The following is a 1,738-nucleotide window of genomic DNA, read 5'->3' on the forward strand; positions in this document are numbered from 1 at the left end:
TCTGTTGTTTTTAGCTCTTAAGGTGGACCGACCTGTAACGACTCCAGCGACGACCTGGTGAGGGAAGTGAGCCGCCATGTAGACTCTGGACATGCAGACCCCCAGCATCACCAGGATCATCAGCGTCCACAGGATCATCTGCAGCAGTCTGACAAAGGAAACACTGACGGTGAGCGCCACCGGTAGCATCTTTTCAAATAAATAAATGACTGCACCGCCGCAGACTTACTTGTATAGTAAAGGAGGACATTGTTTTTCTGTTGCGACGGAGAGCAGCGCTGTCACCATCACATACCAGACACCAGCTGCACCCATAGCATGTCCTGAAGGGCTTCCTGCAAGACACACACTGAATGTTTCATGTTTTTCTCATGCTACATTTAGATTTATTGTGATTTTTTTTATTCAACTGGTAGATTTTTTTCAGGCTGGAAATGATGTGAACATGTGACCAAAGATGGTGAGACTTTGCGTTGGAGATGTTCAGGATGAATTTGAACTATTTCTGTGTTTTTTATGGTCCGTCTACATCAATCAAACAGTTCTTACGTTCACCAACAGTCTGTCTTCACCTCTCCACCGGGATTTAGTTCCTCTTTGTGATGATCTGCAGCTCTTTGAGGTTGAATCTTCCTCTTCATCGCTCTGGTCTTCAGGTTCCTCCACAGATTCTGGATTCCAACAACATTGTTTTCTGTTCACCAGTTCTTCAACACCTTGTTCAGATCTTTGTTAGAAGTTTTTCTGCAGACTGTCTGATGTTTTCTTCAACAACCTTCATGTCGTCCTCTTTTCTCATGACGCTGTTTTACTTTGACGAGGCTGAAAACTCCCCCAAAGCGTCACATTCTCACCATGTTTGACCGTGTCGATGGAGTTCTTGGAGTTGAAAACTTCTCCTTTCTTTGATTTTCGTCTGATCCGAACACAGAACTGATGATCAGCAGCTTTCTTCTTTGTCTTGTGGAAGTTTAGTCCTCGTTGGTCTTCATGGAGTCCATCGTTATTCAGAGTCTGATGTACATGTTGGTACCAGAAATGCTCACATTCATCAAGGTGATGTTGGTTTCTTGGATTCTTCTTCGTTCACTTTTGTGTTCCCTTTGAGATTCTTCACAGTTTGGAACTTCTTGTACAGTTTGATGATGCTTTGTATTGTGGCCACTGTACCCTCTTTCCACAATGCACAACTACGGTATCTCACTAAGCTCTTAGAACGCCTGTGTCAGCTGCTCTCAGTTTATTACAACACTGAGCATTTAGGAAGGTATAGAAGCTGCATTTTCTCATAAAGTGACGCTTTCTTGGGGTATGATTAATTTTGGAATATCGAAATAAAAAGATCAAAATATAAATAGTTAAAATTCATCATCTGCATGTCTAACATGATGTCTCGCCATCTTTTTGTAACTGGTTTTCGTCATTTTAAGGCAGAAGAAATGGTCCAAATAAAATTCACTGGAACTCAAAAGCTTGGCGTTGGTCTGGATAATTTTGACAGTGTTCAAGTAAGTATTCGTGGCTACATTCATCCAGCGCGTACATGCAGATGTACAAAAGGAAAAAAGAGCAAATACAATTAAAGCCGCAAGCGGCGATGGACGGGTCCTCGCCCTACGCTTGTCGGCCTTCGCGCACGGCGAGGGCGCAGTTGAGCCGTGTTGCATTTTAGAGCTTGGAGCGGAGAGAAATTTTTATTTGTGCCGACCAGCTCTATATGCATTCCGAATTGCGTCGC

At 43.3% G+C, this 1,738-nt stretch overlaps 1 protein-coding gene across 1 annotated transcript in view; it reads right to left on the reverse strand.

Moving 5' to 3' along the window:
- LOC103368885 (glucose-6-phosphatase) overlaps window positions 1-916 on the reverse strand; it is a gene marked incomplete at its 5' end in the record, with an annotated part of 2,044 nt that extends 1,128 nt beyond the window's left edge. Inside the window, 3 exons of the mRNA XM_008297414.1 lie at window positions 33-148; window positions 230-335; window positions 855-916. Of these exons, the coding sequence (XP_008295636.1) occupies window positions 33-148; window positions 230-335; window positions 855-916 (284 nt within the window). The remainder of the gene's footprint in view (window positions 1-32; window positions 149-229; window positions 336-854) is intronic.
- Between the last annotated feature and the right edge of the window lie 822 nt (window positions 917-1,738).

This window comes from Stegastes partitus, unplaced genomic scaffold (genome assembly GCF_000690725.1).
Source record: "Stegastes partitus isolate 25-593 unplaced genomic scaffold, Stegastes_partitus-1.0.2 Scaffold1216, whole genome shotgun sequence".
NCBI classification, from domain to species: Eukaryota; Metazoa; Chordata; class Actinopteri; family Pomacentridae; genus Stegastes; species Stegastes partitus.